This window comes from Armigeres subalbatus, chromosome 3, assembly GCF_024139115.2.
Source record: "Armigeres subalbatus isolate Guangzhou_Male chromosome 3, GZ_Asu_2, whole genome shotgun sequence".
Classification (NCBI taxonomy): domain Eukaryota; kingdom Metazoa; phylum Arthropoda; class Insecta; order Diptera; family Culicidae; genus Armigeres; species Armigeres subalbatus.
The window spans coordinates 423,446,388-423,462,345 of record NC_085141.1 but is presented as its reverse complement, the minus strand read 5'-3'; the positions used below and the strand labels follow the sequence as shown (position 1 = coordinate 423,462,345).

At 42.0% G+C, this 15,958-nt stretch overlaps 1 protein-coding gene across 1 annotated transcript in view; it reads right to left on the bottom strand.

The window, feature by feature from the left end:
* Nucleotides 1-4,344: 4,344 nt before the first annotated feature.
* The window catches only part of LOC134227377 (uncharacterized), a 317,006-nt gene continuing 305,392 nt past the window's right edge, over nt 4,345-15,958 (bottom strand). The window contains 6 exon segments of the mRNA XM_062708795.1: nt 4,345-5,335; nt 5,646-6,028; nt 6,031-6,412; nt 6,524-6,618; nt 6,759-6,893; nt 7,041-7,171. Of these exon segments, the coding sequence (XP_062564779.1) occupies nt 4,445-5,335; nt 5,646-6,028; nt 6,031-6,412; nt 6,524-6,618; nt 6,759-6,893; nt 7,041-7,171 (2,017 nt within the window). The 3' untranslated portion in view covers nt 4,345-4,444.

Sequence of the window (15,958 nt, the reverse complement as noted above, 5' to 3'; positions counted from 1 at the left end):
CGAATACGACGTACACACACATCATATATGCATTGACTTCAAAGCCGCATATGATACAATCGATCGAGACCAGCTATGGCAGCTAATGCACAAACACGGATTTCCGGATAAACTGACTCGGTTGATCAAAGCGACGATGGAACGGGTGATGTGCGTAGTTCGAGTTTCAGGGGCATTCTCGAGTCCCTTCGAAACCTGCAGAGGGTTACGGTAAGGTAAGGTAAGCTTTCGTGTCTGCTATTCAACATCGCTTTGGAAGGGATAATACGAAGAGCAGGGATTAACACAAGTGGTACAATTTTCAATAAGTCCGTCCAGCTATTTGGCTTCGCCGACGACATAGATATTATGGCACGTAACTTTGAGAAGATGGAGTAAGCCTACATCAGACTGAAGAGGGAAGCCAAGCGGATCGGTTATTAACACGTCACTAACACGGTTATTAACACGGAGCTAGTCATTAACACGTCGAAGACGAAGTACATGATAGGAAGAGGTTCAAGAGAAGACAATGTGAGCCACCCACCGCGAGTTGGCATCGATGGTGACGAAATCGAGGTGGTAGAAGAATTTGTGTACTTGGGCTCACTGGTGACTGCCGAAAATGATACCAGCAGAGAAATTCGGAGACGCATAGTGGCTGGAAATCGTACGTACTTTGGACTCCGTAAGACGCTCCGATCGAATAGAGTTCGCCGCCGTACCAAACTGACAATCTACAAAACGCTCATTAGATCGGTAGGCCTCTACGGACACGAGACCTGGACGATGCTCGTGTAGGACCAACGCACACTCAGAGTTTTCGAACAGAAAGTGCTGCGTACCATCTATGGTGTGGTGCAGATGCGGACGGTTCGAACCACGAGTTGCATCAGCTATTGGGAGAACCATCCGTCGTTCACACCGCGAAAATCGGACGGCTGCAGTGGGCCAGTCACGTAGCCCGAATGTCGAATAGCAATCCGATGAAAAAAGTTCTCGACAACGTTCCGACAGGTGGATCGATCAGGTGGAAGATGACTTCCGGACCCTCCGTAGACTGCGTGGTTGGCGACGTGTAGCCATGGACCGAGCCGAATGGAGAAGACTCTTATATACCGCACAGGCCACTTCGGCCTTAGTTTGAATAAATAATAAATAAGGGAGCGGGACCATTTGGGCTGCACCCCTTATTCCCGTCCGCAACGTTAATAACTCGACCGCGTTCCAACCAAATTGCTTGATTGTTTGTACATCACTAGATATCGACAGAAACTAACTAAAAAACAAGCAATTCGATTGTAATGAGCTCGAGTAATGAACGTTGCTGACGGGAATAGGGGGTGCTGCCCAAATGGTTCTTTACCCTACTTTAAAAGCATATTAAATCGATTCCATTTTTTTCCCTAAAAAACACCAATTATGATGCTAACTTCACGATTTCATAGAAACAAACACACTAAAATCATTGAATTTCTTAAATATTTTTAATATAAAAGTGTTTTATAATCTAGACCTGAGATCGCAGCAAGCCATGCGTGTGGATGGTTGGTTTTGAATTTGCTGTCACGTTTTTGTTCGTTCGCGCAAGAAACAGATTCGGCTGATGTTTATATTTTGCATGTACTAGAAAAGTGTTATGAAGTTTGGAATTTACCTTTAATAAAATGTATTTCTTAATTGAGTGCGAAGTCGTTTGTGTATGCGGTGCGGGGATGTTTTTGTTGAAATATGTGTGGCTGTGTGATAATACCAGAGATTGAAATAGTGAAGTAAATTGTTCGTGGAAGTGATTGGATCAATTTGGTGAGATTGTTTCAATATGTTTTTATATGATTCCAAAATTAAATGCACGCTGGATTAAAAAAAATCCGGAAGTTTGTTTATGGATCCATTATCCAATTGATAATGGTAGCATAAACAGGCGGGGCTTATTGCTAGTGAAAGTGACCTCGGACTGGACGTGAGTTACCAGGCAGTCTGAAATGGGTCACTGGAGCTGCAGTAGAGCTAGCACCTTCTAACTCCCGGGCTAAAGCTGACTCTATTAAAGACAGCTTTCTTCCATAATACCACTGCCGGACAGTGGGGGTTAGATTGAAGATACACACACACATAAAAGTGTTTTATAATCTAGACCTCGTGGCCACGCAATCAGCGACGTTGGTCTTCTGAAAGTAATGCGTAATAATGAAATTAGTAGTTCGATTCCCGCTCCTGTCATGGAAGCTCTTTGATAAACGAAACATTCTTCCCTGACCTAGTGGATATTTGTCTTATAAAGTGTTCGATCTATACAGCAACTAGTTGAATACGGTCTTTTCAACCTTCGGATCTTTCAGGCGTTCTCCTGATTCTGTAAGTAAATTTTTATATCTGTGCAGATTTAACGATGGTGCAGATGAAACACATTTTCTGATATAACATTTTTCCAGATTCTTGAACTGACTCAGATCCTTCCGATTCAGATCATTATCGTGACTTAAATTTTTCTAAATATCTCCAGATATTTTTGATTTTGTTGATCATACACATCATTAATATTCCCACATTTTCTGGACCATCCAGGTTATCTAAATGCTTCAGATTCCAGAGATATTAGGATCGTCCAAAGTCTGACAAATCAACTCAACTTTTGTTTATCCTTCTGGATGCATAGATATGCTAATGCATATAGAAATTGTCTAGATTCTCAAAATTACTCTAACCTTAATCCACCAAATTCAATAGACCCTCTAGACTGCCGAAGTTCCCAATTCACTTCTGATTACTCGGATCAGTTACAGATTTTCTTGGCATCTCATTTTCTACGGGTTCCATAGCTACTCCAGGCATTACAGATTTATCATATAATGCGGGACGTTTTCCGGGACGCCTGGCAATGCGGGACATGTAGTCTGAATCCGGGGCTGTCCCGCATAATCCGGGACGTCTGGTCACTTTACCTTAATGCTGCTTGACGCCTACAACGGCGTGAAACATACGAAGTTACGGCAGAAGCTGCCAAGGGACTTCGGATCTTTATCCATGCTATCAAACTAATGAAATGTTTCTAGCAAAACAGGAATCAAGATGTCAAACTCGACGGAGAAACTTCTACTGAAAGATTTCTTGCAGATGGAGCTCCACAGAACTCCTATCTAAGTGCTCTGTTATTGGATGAATTGGTCCGCATCAGCAGAACCCCGACCATAAGCAGTACTGAGGTAATATATTTTCCGCTTTGGTGATCAAATCGGGATTCAGAGAGAGGTATTAATCAGGAGTTATATGTTCAAAAAATACCTTCTCCGCACATTTCTGCATGACCGATCGGTTCAAATGCTTGGGGTTAGTCTTGTCTTTCTACTCTGCTACCAGAATACTCAAACTTTGCAAACAATGCAATATCAATAGTAGTACGAGTAATAGAGTCATCAACTTTAGTACCTTCTGCACGTATATTCGATACTAATGGAGTCTTACGACTACAGAGATCGACTCTTAGTGTTTCTTAATTGCACTCTGTCAGAGCCTTGCGGTGAGAATATCAATTAATTGAATTCCCTTGCGGAAGATTTTTCTAGCTTATCTAATTTTGTATTCCACAATGGAACATCGAACCAACATTTCGCATCATGGTCGCTAAGCACTTATTTTAGGTATATTTACCTAGAATACCTAGTCTAAAATTTATTCAAAAACTCCAGATATTTTGTCCCTCAACTGAGAAAATAAGAAAAAATTAACATGAGCATTTGGTAAACAATCTAGAAAAGGAATGAACTATAAATTTGCAAAATCCGTAATACCACCATGCCTGATACGGTTGTTGAATTCCCAAGCGACCAACTGAGTCAAAAAAAAAAATATATCTGATATTTGCACAAATTTTAACAAGCGACAATTACATACTACAAATAAAGCGTTCTCAAACTTGTACGGCAAATCTAAACATCTAAGTATTGATAAAATTATGTTTTTTTCTCATTTTGGAAATCGGTTTCATCAATTTCAACAATTCACGATGTGAAAACCTCAGGTTCTCATATGGAAGAGGTTATTTTACTAACTTACTGTTAGCATCAATGAGCATTATAGCATGAACAAAGGGCCGTGAAAGTGCAAATTGTTTGAGTTTTAAGCCAGCAGTAGTTTAGACATAAATCCAAAATAGTTTAGAAGCAACAAAGGCTAACAGTTGTTAGTAAAAGCTTTCCATTCCAATTAGGTACCTATTCTGGAACCCATAGTCGCATACTTACTTGTTTTCTACGCACTGAAGTCTCGTGTCATCATCATGCATTATACAAACCACCACAAAAATCAAATAAAACAAACCAAAAGCGAATAAAACACGTGCCCGAAAGCAGACCACACTTCTAGTCAGTTTAGTTAGCTTTGTTATCTCAGATTTCAGTTGCTTCGTCTTACTTCCATTTGCTTGCTTTTCTATCCGTCTCCGTTTTTTTTGTAATTAGTTTTATTATTTAATAGCAAATTTATCTTTACACATATTATTAACCGTTGATTTAGAGTTAGTTATTGCTGGAGTACTCGTTGGCACAGGAGTGATAGGTTTGAAGGCTATCGAGTTAGTATCATACTTGTAGACTTGTGATGTGATTGGCCCCGCGGCCGCCGTCGATGTGATCATGCCTACTCCTCCGCCTCCTACTACAAGGGAACTGTGGTGCAAGTGCTTGGGTTTGCTCTGCTGGTGATGATAGAGTGGGGGTGGTGGCGGCGGTTTGATCGGCTCCTGATCGCTGCTGCTTTCGTCCTCGCTCTGCGATTGGCTGCTGGTCGGGTGCTGTCGAACCGTGGCAAGTGTTGCCGTCGCCAGGGTGGTGTGCTGACGGGCCACCGCGAGCGATCGACGACTGCTACTGCTGCTGGTCAGGGTTGCCAGTGTGTTGCTACTGTTGATGAACGGATTGGTGGAACTGTTAATGGGGAACTTGCTATTGCTATTGCTACTGATAAAATTGCTACTATTGATGATGTTGTTGTTGCTGTGGGCGCTGCCGCAGATGTTGTTGCTGCTGCTGCTGTTGACGTGGTTGTTGTTGCCGCTGCTGCTGATATTGCTGCTGTTTCGATAGTCTCGCAGGGTTTTTGAACTGATCGAGTGGGACTTGATCTTGAGATCGCGCACGGTCGCTTCCACGGTTTGGGAGGATTGGAAATTAAAGCTATGATGTTTTTGTAAAGGCAGTTTAATGTGACGTCGATTCGAGGAAACTAGGTTCTTTTTCAGTAATTGATTAATCTTGACTTGGTTGCTTCTATCTACGGGGAAGAGCTCTTTCGGTATCAGGATTCGTGTCTGGTGTTGTGTGATCTCAAAGTATTGGTTGTCATATGATGTGGGGCACTGAAAGTCAGTTTAAAAGCTGTGTTAGAACATGCATGCAAACAAGCCGAAGATAATTAAATGCTGATATTGATAACTGGGCTCATAAAACCAATCCAAGTGCGTCGGATTTCGTTTCAACGAGGTATAAAACTTATGAATTCTTATTAAGTGAAGACACTCCACTACTGTGCTCTAGAAGAATTCTCAGCGGAAATTTGGAAGAATTTCCGTTTCTCATCCGAAACATCATTAAAAAATCAGCAATTTATCTTCAAAAGCTAAGTGTATTTTTTATTGATTAACAAATTTGCCTTCATGACATACTCACCTCGGCACCGTTGAACTCATCGTTCGATCGGGGATCCGTTTCGTAGCCGGAGCTGACCGGCAGGTTCATGTAGATCGGATCGAGCTTATTGCTGTACATTTGGATATTCTTCGAAAGCAGCGAATTGGTGGACGCATACTTCCGGTGTCGTGGCGCCGGGATGGGTTTAATGCAGTCGTAGTAGCTGTTGGACACGGCACTGTTCGACCGACTGTTCGATTTCCGCGGCTTTCGCAAACTAATTTTGTACCGCTCCTGGCCGTCGATTGCAAATTTGGCTCCGATGCCACACCCGGCGCTTCCCATCGGCGACTCGTGGATCTGGATCGAGTCGGTTAGGTTCTCGTACAGCGGGGTGACCGTTTCGAGGTCGATAAGCTTTTGTTTTCACCACAGGTTCCAGCCGGACCTGGCGGCCGTTTGAGCGATTTCCCCGAAGAGAAACTGTGGGTCGAAAGAGTATCGCTGTTGTCCAGCAGCTGCTGGTGTTGGCTTGGTTTCTTCCGATCAACGGTCTTACTGAGATAGGAGTTGTTAGTGTTGCTTGACGAGTCCTGGCTGTTGGACAGCGAGGACATATTGCTTTGGTTAGTTAGCACAGTCGATTGGCTTGTGTTGTAGGATGAAAGGCTTGGGGTTGGTTTGCTATTGCTGTCTCGTTGCTGATAGTTGATGTAGTTGTACGGATGAGTTGGGAAACATGAGGGTGTTAGCGACTTGTTAGGACACTTCACTGCCGGAGCGAGACTATTCTTTGCGAGCATAGCCTGAAACACAATCACATTTACGAATTCATTCAAGGGTTGCGGTTAGTTTGAAGCCAATCAGCTTAATGTGGTAGTTCGATTAAAATAAAGTCACCGAGTTTTGTAACTTACCTTCTTAGGAGGAGTCTGCATACCATGGAAGGGTAGGTTCTCATATTCTCCGGGTTCTATTTGGGATTCTCCAGCAGTCGACGATCCGCCAGTAACTGAAATATAACAAACACACAAAAACATCAGAACCATCTCATGAATATTCGCTGCCACATCAAGTGAAATGGATATCGTGTTCGGTTGTGGTCATTAATTCGGAGCTGTGAATACAAAATAAGATTCAGTTCAGTCATACCTACTACATCTGTACCAGTTGGCGGTACATTCTCATTTCTATCACCGCTTGTTTGCTGAGGTTCTTTGGAGGTGATTGTTGTTGTGTTTGCTGATTGCGTTGGTGGCACTTGAGGCTTTTTAACATAAGTAATAACTATTAAATCAGGTACAACGGGAAACACAGGCGGTTAAATCAAATTAGAAAGCGATAAACCATGAAAACGAAAAAAAGAAAAGAAATACAAACAAATGAGTTGAATGTTAGTCAGTTGAATAAATAAGAATTTCTCAATGATGATACCATTTTGTGTTGACAGTTTGAGCAGATCAATACTGTTTCGCTTTTCGAAGAACCGGCGGATTCGCCATCGGACAGTTTTATCATACTGCTGGATGTTTTCCGACGCATCTGGCTCAGGTTTGGGTGGGGACCTGAATGAATGTGAAAATATGCGATGGCACAGAATGTGAATTGAAGTTTGATTGAATACTTGTCAGGTATTGCCATCACCGGGTAAATAGTTAAATGGTTTTAGACTGATCACCAGATAGTTTGTTACTCTGTTTTATACTACGGTCCCTTCTCGATTTTAGCAACATATGGTTAGTGTCTCTTTATTTTTTTTTAGCAAATTAACTAATCGATTTTTTTCTGTTATCTGCCGAACCAAGGCAACCTATTAATTAAATAGCTATTATATCTTAAGCAGATTCGTTTGCTTTTATGTCTGTCACTTTTACCCGTATTGGCTTGTTAAATGTTAAGTCATCCAAGAACTTCTTGGCTACAGACCTGCAAATCAACGAGCGAAGCGATGAACTTCTAATCTTATATGAAACTCCACAACTTCAGTTCATCATCTTTTCAAATGTTTGAATGTTACATATCTTAATTGGCCTAGTGCTTATATACCCGGCTACAAGTCAACACCATAATAAATGTTGGATTTGGATTTACAGTCTGGTAAGATTTATTTTGACTTCAATAGGCATGGAGTATCATTGTGTTAGCCTCGTGATTTGCGAATGCAAAAATGTTAATTTGGCTTCTGGAACTTGAGCAAGATGGGGCACGTGACTCATCAAATTGTGCATATTCTTCCCCCCTCATTGTACTTAAATTGCCAGGATTGTTCTGAAAAGGGAAAAACTGGTTTCGGTTTATTTTGATAAACAATTTCCGAAGAAATTTCTTGGTTTTTCTGAAATAATTTCCGAAGGAAATCCTGAAGGAAGTCCTGAAGGAATACCTGAAGAAAATTTTTAGAGTCTTAAGGAATTTCTGGATTTATCTCCGAATTAATTTCGGGGGGTTTTCTGAAGGAATCCCTGGAGAAAATTTCGAAGGAACTCTTGGAGGAATGTCCAAAGAAATTTAAGAATGTCGGTAATTCGTTTAGGAGTTCTTTTGAAAATTGCTCTAGGAATGTAGATATCTGAAAACTCCTCCTAGAATTTTGGAAGGAAATAGCGAAAGAAATTCCGAAGGAATTGCTAGATGAATTTCTGAAGGAATGGAATAGCTGGAAAAGTTCCAGTGGAATTGTTAAAATAATGTCCGAAGAAATGTTGTAGAAATTTTTAAAAGTGTGTATGTATTTTTTTATAGCAAAGATACTTTGGCGAAGCCCACGGGATAGAGAGAATCTTATTTCAGCAATGAAATCCAACAGACTAATAAATAAATTTGCAATCCATTTTCAGCTTTCCAAGAATGGGCGCATCGAATCCATTTCATCTGTGGGGAAGTGTACCCATCTACATGGGTAGACAATTTTGAAAGTATTCCAAAAAGAATTTCAGAAGGAGTTTCTGATGGAATTGTCAGAAATAATCTTAGAAGAATTTTTGAAAGAATTTCCAGAAGAATTCATTAAGAAAGATGGGGATGGGGTGGAGATTTTTTAAGGGAATCCCTGGAGAAATTCCCGATCAAATTCCTGGCGAAATTTTTCAAGGTATACTTGAATGAGTTTCTTGATGACTTCCCGAATTAATTCCTGAATGTATTTCCTAGGGAATTATTTTAGGTATTTACGAAAAAAAAATCTGTAGGAATTTTCAAAGGAACTCCTATAGTACATTCCCAAGGAAATCTTGCGAATGTCTAAAAAGCCGCAATCTCGATATTTTGGGAGTTTTTTGGCATTCTAGAATCAATACTGAGCTTGTTCTACTATCGTCCGGATTTTTGAAAAAATTTCAGGAGAAATATAGGAATTTCTATGTAAATTTCAACAGCTATTTGTTTGGAAAATCCATTAAAAACTCCTTCGTAAATTCCTTTCAGAACTTCTTCGGATATTCCTTCAGAAATTCATTCAAAAGCTCTGTTCAAACATCTTTTCCGGTTCTCTTTCGGTTATTCCTTTAATAATTGAGTCGGAAATTCCTCCATGAATTTCTTTGAAAATCTCTTTAGAAAAGAGAAGATCCATTATTTACGTTACGCAAAAATTGGCTTTTGAAAATTGGAATTAATTTGGACATGAATCCAAGGATTCCTTCAGAAATCCCTCCGGAATAGCTGATTTACGCCGATTCGGTTCTGAACACGGTGGTATAAGGCACCGGAGTCAAACCTTGCATGGACCTCACTGTTTACAAAGCCACCCATGGAATCAGACGAGGCGACTATCTACAATAGGTAGAGATAACGGCCCGGAGGGGGGACCCTTTTAACATGGAAACGAATACAAAAAACAACGAAGGAGCAGGCGAAGCGAACGTTTTCGCAAAAAGTGGGAAGCTGCAGCGTGATGGCGCAGGAAGCAGTCGCAAGTACCAACAGTATGGCTAAGACTTCTGAGAACCAGGCAGGCCAACAGGAGATAGGATCCGAGAATAGGGTGTCCACAACAAAATCGGCAAATAGTGTTTTTCAACTTGGGAGGTCCAACCTAATGGAGGTGCGGAAGCGAGTCAACGAGCTTTATGACTTCGTGAAGAACAAACACAATGTCCACACTAAGTTAAAGGTTCTAGTGACGAGCATCAAATCCGCCGTTAAAGCTGCCGAACACGAACAGAGCTGAAGCAGCTGAAAACACGCTGAGAGAGGGAGCGGAGCATATAGTAGACACACAGCAGATACCAATGAGCATCCGAAACATTAGCACGGAGAAGCGAAGCAGGGACTCGCCAGGAGAGCAGGAAGTCCCGAAGAAGCAGCGGAACGTGCACGATTGTGCTAGCGTACTAAAGGATGGCGCCAAGAACGGTGATTGACAAACCGTGAAAAGCCAGCTAGAGAAGAGGAAGAAGCAGAAGGTGACTGTGGAAAAAAAGAAGAAACAGAAGAAGAAATAAAAACATCGATCTCCTCGAGAGAGAGTCAAGGGCGACGCCCTGATCATCGAAGCGAGCGATAGGACGACGTATGCAACAATCCTGAGGAAAGTGAGAGAAAACCCTGAGCTCAAGGACTTGGGTGAGAAAGTAGTAAAAACTAAGTGTACCCAGAAGGAAGAGTTGCTGTTCGAGCTGAAGAAAGATCCTATGACCAAAAGCTCGGCCTTCCGGGAGCTCGTTGCCAATTCTTTAGGTAGCGAAACAAACGTTAGAGCTCTAACACAGGAGGCAGTAGTCGAGTGCAGAGACCTGGACGAGATTACGTCGGAAGCCGAACTGAGGGAGGCTCTAGTATCGCAATGTATGCTGAGTAAGGTACAGGTGACGATCCGGCTGAGGAAAGCGTACGGTGGTACACAAGTAGCAGCGATACGATTACCAGCAGTTGCTGCCAACAAAATGGTGGAAGTGGGCAAGCTGAAAGTCGGATGGTCGGTGTGCTCGTTGAGACTCACTCCGCGGTCACCTAAAGAGATGGAGCGATGCTTCAAATGCATGGCGTTTAGACACCAGGCGCGAAAATGCAAAGGTCCGTACAGATCAGTGTGGAGTATATAGCGAGAATGAGAAAATCAATTGAACTTTGGGTCACACTTTGGTTTGTGATTTAGTACATATTTGTTATTTCTTAAGAACAGTGTAAGATACACAAGATTATGAAAAAGGTAGGGAATTTTCCGAACGCAATCTTCTGACACGTATGTATTTTATCTCAGCTAAAAGCCTCAGAAATCGTTAGAGCGAGCAAAAGCGTTATACGAGATTATTTGCAATGTGCATGAACGAGATAGCATGCATTTGACAAATGCACTTGAGTGGAACGATGAGAACGATCGGGCTTTCAGTGTTCGTTTCTTGAGGCGTAAGACGCTTCTTGAAAACCGGCCTCTGATTCCGGTTTTCCAAAGAAGTAAAAAAATGAGTGATTCGGACCAAGATGAATGCACAGCTAGGTGTTTCAATCTGCCCAGTTAATGGGTGAGAAGAAGGCGGGGTGAAAAGTTCATTTTCGGTGCAAAACATAAACAAACCGGCTGGCTCTCCCATACTAAAATCCAAGATGGCTGAATCGATAATTTGGCACATTGGAACACCAAAGTGGTGTATTCATCTTGATTCGGACGAAGATTTGCTTGGTTACGACAATTGGCGTGGTCGTTGCTCCCTACAGGTAAGATAATACGTTAACCAAGAAAATTTAGCATGAATCTGATAGTTGGAAAAAGAGAAATATTGATGTGGCAAAAAAGAAGATAAGCCATTGAATACGTCGGGCAAAAATAATGATAAGCCACAGACACACTGAGAGTATGGCAAAAAATATGGTAAGCCATTTTATTACAAATACAAGAAAACAAGTATTTGCAAAACCTATTTGTAACGATCTCATTTTTACTTCGAAGCGATACTAGACTAAGATTACCAATATTGTTAGAAATCTTGAAACTTCTGTGTAATAGAACGTTGTTGCCTTCTTCAAAGCTGTTCTTTCGAATTATTCTGCTTGGCTGCGTTAGTGAACATAAGCTCACCAGTTTTGTTGGATAACTCTGAATCTGTATAAAAGAGAGTTACATTTTTTTAAATATTCTGTAGATCAAAACCATTTTGTTCAAAACCTGTTTTGTTTAGAATCAATCCGCTTGGAGGCGCAAGAGAACATGAGCTAGTTTGGCTCAGAATCAGAGAGAAATAGAAAGTAGCCGCCTTTTATAAAATGGTTCGGATCGTAAAATATATAAATTGTGCCAGTCTTCTAAAAAGTGGTTCGGAGTGTCAAAATCAATCTGTTTAAAATTTGTTTACTGCGTAATATATCCGCTTGGCAGCGTAAGTGAACAAGAGTATACCGTTTTTTAGATATGTTCGAATCTGCTACTGTACAAAAAGTTGTTTGGAAGGTCAAAATCAATTGATCCACTAAAGAACAGTAGTCCATCCGTTTTTTTGAATATCTCGGAATCTGCACGAATTAGTAGTGAGGCTGGATTTATAACAGAAGGACGCAATTTAACAATTGAAACAGCGCGTTTCCTATCAAATTAGTTGTTCCAATCAAGTACAAGGTTTATAGGTAGATATACTTGCGTCATTTTTATTTAAAGGCATTTTCCAGTGGTTCGTATGGTCAAATCAATTATGATGACTGTTTTTCCAAAAAAATATCTCTCTGGCGATGCTAACGTACATCTGTTATCAGTTTTTCGGTATCTCGGAATCTGCGTAAAATAGAACGTCTTAAAAAGATGTTCAAAAGGTCAGAATAAATGTGTTCAATATCTGTTCAGTTTGGAATATATATTCGGCGGTGTTTGTTAACATGAGTATACAAAATTTGTTGGACATCTTGGATTCTGTGTGGAATATCAAGTGGTTCGGAAGTTCAAACCGATTGTAATGACTATTATCTTTTTATATATGAAACTAAGCTCGAGATGTATACTCCTTTGTGAACGCTCAGCAAGCTTTGCTTATATTTCGACTGTTATTTGATTGATTTAGATAAGAGAGATTTTATGTCACCAAAATGAGGTCTTCTGTAGTTCAGCGGTAAAATGCACTGCAACGCGCAACAGAACTGAGATTTAATGCTAGGCTAAGAAGGGCCCCAGATACATTAACCGTTCAATAACTGCAACGTATGTTAGACTTTAAACGGTTGTTGGCCGACATCAGGTGAAATAAAATGCATCTGTAATTTAGCAAAGCAATCCAATAACTACAAATCGGTTGCAACTAACGAATTACAGTTGGAAAACATTGCAGTTAAATGACTTGCAGTTATCGAACATCTACTGTATTTAAAAATCTGTGAGTTCTAGAATGTTTCTGTCTTCTATAAAATTTTCTTAGCGAATAAAGTGAACATGGGACTGTAATTTATACCTTGAACCATACGCTACCTTGAGACTTTATGTTTTTAACTCCTTAGCGCTGTGATTTACGAATCTCATTGTTGTTATTAATGAAACAATATTCAAACAATAATAGATCACTAGTTTTTATAGTTAGTATGTGAAGATAACATAATATGAACTCCATATCCAACCGAAAGAGTAGGGAAGGGGAATATTGTGGAGTATATAGCGAGAATGAGAAAATCAATTGAACTTTGGGTCACACTTTGGTTTGTGATTTAGTACATATTTGTTATTTCTTAATAACAGTGTGAGATACAAGATTATGAAAAAGGTAGGGAATTTTCCGAACGCAATCTTCTGACACGTATGTCTTTTATCTCAGCTAAAAGCCTCAGAAATCGTTAGAGCGAGCAAAAGCGTCATACGAGATTATTTGCAATGTGCATGAACGAGATAGCATGCATTTAACAAATGCACTTGAGTGGAACGATGAGAACGATCGGGCTTTCAGTGTTCGTTTCTTGAGGCGTAAGATGCTTCTTGAAAACCGGCCTCTGATTCCGGTTTTCCAAAGAAGTAAAAAAAATGAGAGATTCGGACGAGGATTTGCTTGGTTACGACAATCAGGTCTATGTAGAAAATGTGTGTGGCGAATAATGACACGTTGCTAGGGACTGCACGGAGCAATCGAGATGCTCGCTCTGCAAACCGGATGTTGGAAACGACCATACGACGCGACAGGTGGCGTCCAATGTTCTGCATATAAGAAGGCGATGACGGGGCGGAATTTATGGAGCTCATACAGTTAAACCTTAATCATTGTGACACCGCACAGCAACTGTTGTGGTAGTCAACAATAGAAGCAATGTGCGACGTGGCAATTATTGCTGAGTCTTATCTAATCCCTTCAAATAGCAAATAGCGAAGGCTGTTTTGTCGTCAAAATCAACGGGATCTTCGTTTGTAGCTGCTACGCACCCCAAGATGAACTTTAGAGCAGTATAACCGGCTGCTGGATGCACTCACGGATAAGCAAAGGACTTCGATAAGGATCTTTTTATCGATCCACTTCGAGTGGACAGCGACGCTACAAACGTTGATGCAGACCAGCTGACGGAAATGCCAGCGAGGACTTGCGACGCAACTATGCCGAGGAAAGTAGAGCCAACAAATAGCCGGCGACCCAAATACTGGTGGAACGAAACTATTGCCAACCTTCGCGCTGCCTGTCTCAGAACCAGGAGACGTTTCCAGAGGGTAAGGTCTGAAACGGTCAGAGACTGAGCGAAAATAGTTTTCGGTGAAGCTAGAGCGGCTTTCAAACGGGCGATCCAAATAAACAAGTTCAACTGCTTCAAGGGTTGTGCCGAGAAGCTGACGCTGATCCTTGGGCAATGCTTATCGAGTCATAACAAAAAGATCAGATGCGACGCCAGCCGAAATGTGCCCGGACAAGCTGAAGATCATCGTGGACGGCCTTTTCCCGCAGCATAGCTCTACGACGTGCCCGACGCGTGCGCCATATGAAGATGAAGACCGAGTAACTGCTGCAGGTATGCAAGTCTCCATTGACGAGCTATCATCAATGGCGAAAGCTTTGAAGATAAAGAAATCTCCGGATGCGGATGGAATTCCTAATGTGGCATTAAAATCCACGAATTTGGCGTTTCCGGACCTGTTCAGGATGGTGCTGCAGAAGTGTTTAGTAGATAATTATTTTCCGTATACGTGGAAGATATAGAAACTGGTGCTGCTGCCGAAACCAGGTGAACCGCCGGGAATCCAGCATCGTATAGGCCCATATGTCTGCTGGATACACTGGGGACGCTTCTGGAAAGGGTTATCCTTCCCTAGCAGCACACATATTCCACATAGGTTACTGCAACTCATATGTGACCGGATTCAGTCACATTCAAGTTGCTGCAACCATTTTTGTCTGACTTGTGCTGCTCGGGTTAATAGACTTACGCAGTTTACGGGGGGCGAGACTGGTTTATCGGAAAAACAGATCGGATTCCGTAAAGGCAGATCGACTGTGGATGCAATTAGGACAGTCATTGAAGATGCAGAGAGGACGTCCAAAAGGAAGAGGTAGTGACGATTGACGTCAAAAACGCGTTCAATAGTGCCAGCTGGGAGGTCATCGCCGAAGCGCTGCACGGAATGCGGATCCGCGACTTCCTGTGTAAGATCCTTAGGAGCGGATGATGTCGTCCTAACGAAAACCGGTGAGTCACTGGAGGAGGTGGAAATGCTGGTGGCGGAATCGACCGACGCAGTAGAAACCTGAATGAATGGAGTCAAGCTGCAGCTTGCTCACCACAAACGGTCAGCAACTGCAAAGTAATCCAGCGGATTACCATCGGAGGGCCAGACATCCAGTCGGTGCGGACTCTGAGACATGTAAGTGTGATGATTGATAACCGGTTGAACTTCAATACCCACGTGGACTATTTTTGTGAAAAGGCGGCTAAAATGATCAGTGCGTTAGCAAGGATCATGCCGGACGTCGGCGTTCCGAAAGGCAGCAGTAGGCGTCTTCTGGCGACAGTATCATCCTCGATACTAAGGTACGGAGTTTCAGCCTGAGGAGCTACGCTCAAGACGAAATTTAACCGGAGGAATAGTGTGTTTCGTCTAATGGCCATTCGAGTCGCGTGCGCGTACCGAACTATTTGGTCGGAGGCAGTTTGCGTTATCGCAGGGATGATTCCAATCTGCATAACCCTAGCAGAGGATATCGAGTGCTACCAACTGAGAATAACCAGAAATGTGAAGAAGGCGGTGAGACTGGACTCGATGGTGAAGTGGCAGCAGGAGTGGGACAATGCGGATAATAGAAGGTGGACCCATCGGCTCATCCCCAATGTGTCGACGTGGGTAAACAGTTCCAGTTCGGACACGGTTGTTTCTGTCAATGTTTGCACCGGTGCGGCCATGGGTCATCGTCATTTTGCCCGGCTTGTCAACGTAGCGGAGACTCCAGAGCACGTGGTATTCGACCGCC